Source organism: Limulus polyphemus, unplaced genomic scaffold, assembly GCF_000517525.1.
Source record: "Limulus polyphemus unplaced genomic scaffold, Limulus_polyphemus-2.1.2 Scaffold4394, whole genome shotgun sequence".
In the NCBI taxonomy this organism is placed as follows: Eukaryota; Metazoa; Arthropoda; class Merostomata; order Xiphosura; family Limulidae; genus Limulus; species Limulus polyphemus.
Genome location: NW_013670004.1, coordinates 2,336 through 3,662, shown reverse-complemented (window position 1 = coordinate 3,662; position 1,327 = coordinate 2,336). Strand labels below are relative to the sequence as shown.

Genomic DNA, 1,327 nt, shown 5'->3' with positions numbered 1-1,327 from the left:
TCTAGGACTGAACCATTGTTTTTTGGCATTTAATATTCTCATAAAGAATCCATTTTTCATCAGCGGTGACCATTCTGTCCAATAATGGTTCACATGCATTACGTGCCAGAAGAGACGAAGCAACATTTACATGTTGGAAACAATGATCATCAGAGAGGTTGTGAGGCACCCAAACACCTTCTTTATGGAGTTTTCCCATATTCCTTAGATGTTTATGTATTGTTTCATGAGAGACATGCAATTTCAGGGCCATTTCATGAGTGTGTTGTTTTGGGTTAGACTCAACAAGCATCTTCAGAGCATCAATATCAATTCCAATATGTCAGCCCCTGTCATCACAGTTTTTAAGGCTAAAGTCACCTGAACGAAATTTGCTGAACCATCGTTGACACTTACGAATGTTCAAAACATTTCCATAAACTTCTTTGTGGCTACAGAGGCCTTGTTTCCTTTCTCGTATTCAAACAGCATTAGATGTTGAATGTGTGTCTCGTCGTGTGCCATCACCATAAGGGATTAGAATATACTAAACTTTACACATTATATAGGCTACACTTACATGACATTTAGGCAGTTAATTTAACTATTATACATAATGTATGGTTTTTTTGGGATGGTTAATGAAAGTGTTCCAAAATGCAACATTAATTTCTTGACAACCTAATACTTGTCATACGACATCAGTATTATTATTAGGCCTATTATATTTCTAAACATAATATTCTACATCCCTTAAGGATTTTCTAGACTTTGAAGAGTGTATAATTCGAAGAGTTCACACCATAGTAATTGTTGTTGTAACAAATGACTTGTATACAGTTTTCTGACCACTGCTGTGTTTGTTGTATCCCAGCCATCCTAGAGTTCTGGATTGAGCGAAACACTTCATCAATAATGGATATGACAACTACAGTGTGATTGGAATACTATTATTATAAACACTTCTAATCCATAAAAATTCATAATGGTTTAGATATAAAATGTAGTGTTTAAAAATATAATGGACCTAACACTATTATCTTATGAAAAGTACAATTAATTAGATACACGTACAGATGTTACAAGCAGAATTATAGTAAAATAAAATTACTTTTCAATACTGTCAATATTTTAAAGCCTGGTGAGAATAGTATTCTTAATTACTTTGTTCAGAGACAAATAAGAAAAAAAATTCTCTTACAAGGATATGTGATAGAAATCTTGTATCTAGTCTAGAATTTAGAAAGTAATGGCAGAGATTTTACCTGCTTCACTGGCAGCCAGAAGGAAAAAAAAAAGTTTTTTGATTTGATATTTAAAGGGTAGGTGTCTTTAGTCTTGCTCTTTG

The 1,327-nt window shown here is 33.2% G+C and overlaps 1 protein-coding gene across 2 annotated transcripts in view; it reads right to left on the bottom strand.

Annotated features, from left to right (window-relative positions):
• LOC106471080 overlaps positions 1 to 1,327 on the bottom strand; it is a 14,390-nt gene that overhangs the window by 11,659 nt on the left and 1,404 nt on the right. The window contains exon 2 of one of the 2 annotated variants that reach the window (XM_022399704.1): positions 782 to 907. The exons of the other annotated variant lie outside the window; for it this stretch is intronic. Coding sequence (XP_022255412.1) covers positions 782 to 889 — 108 coding nt within the window. The 5' untranslated portion in view covers positions 890 to 907. The remainder of the gene's footprint in view (positions 1 to 781; positions 908 to 1,327) is intronic. 2 annotated transcript variants of the gene reach the window in all.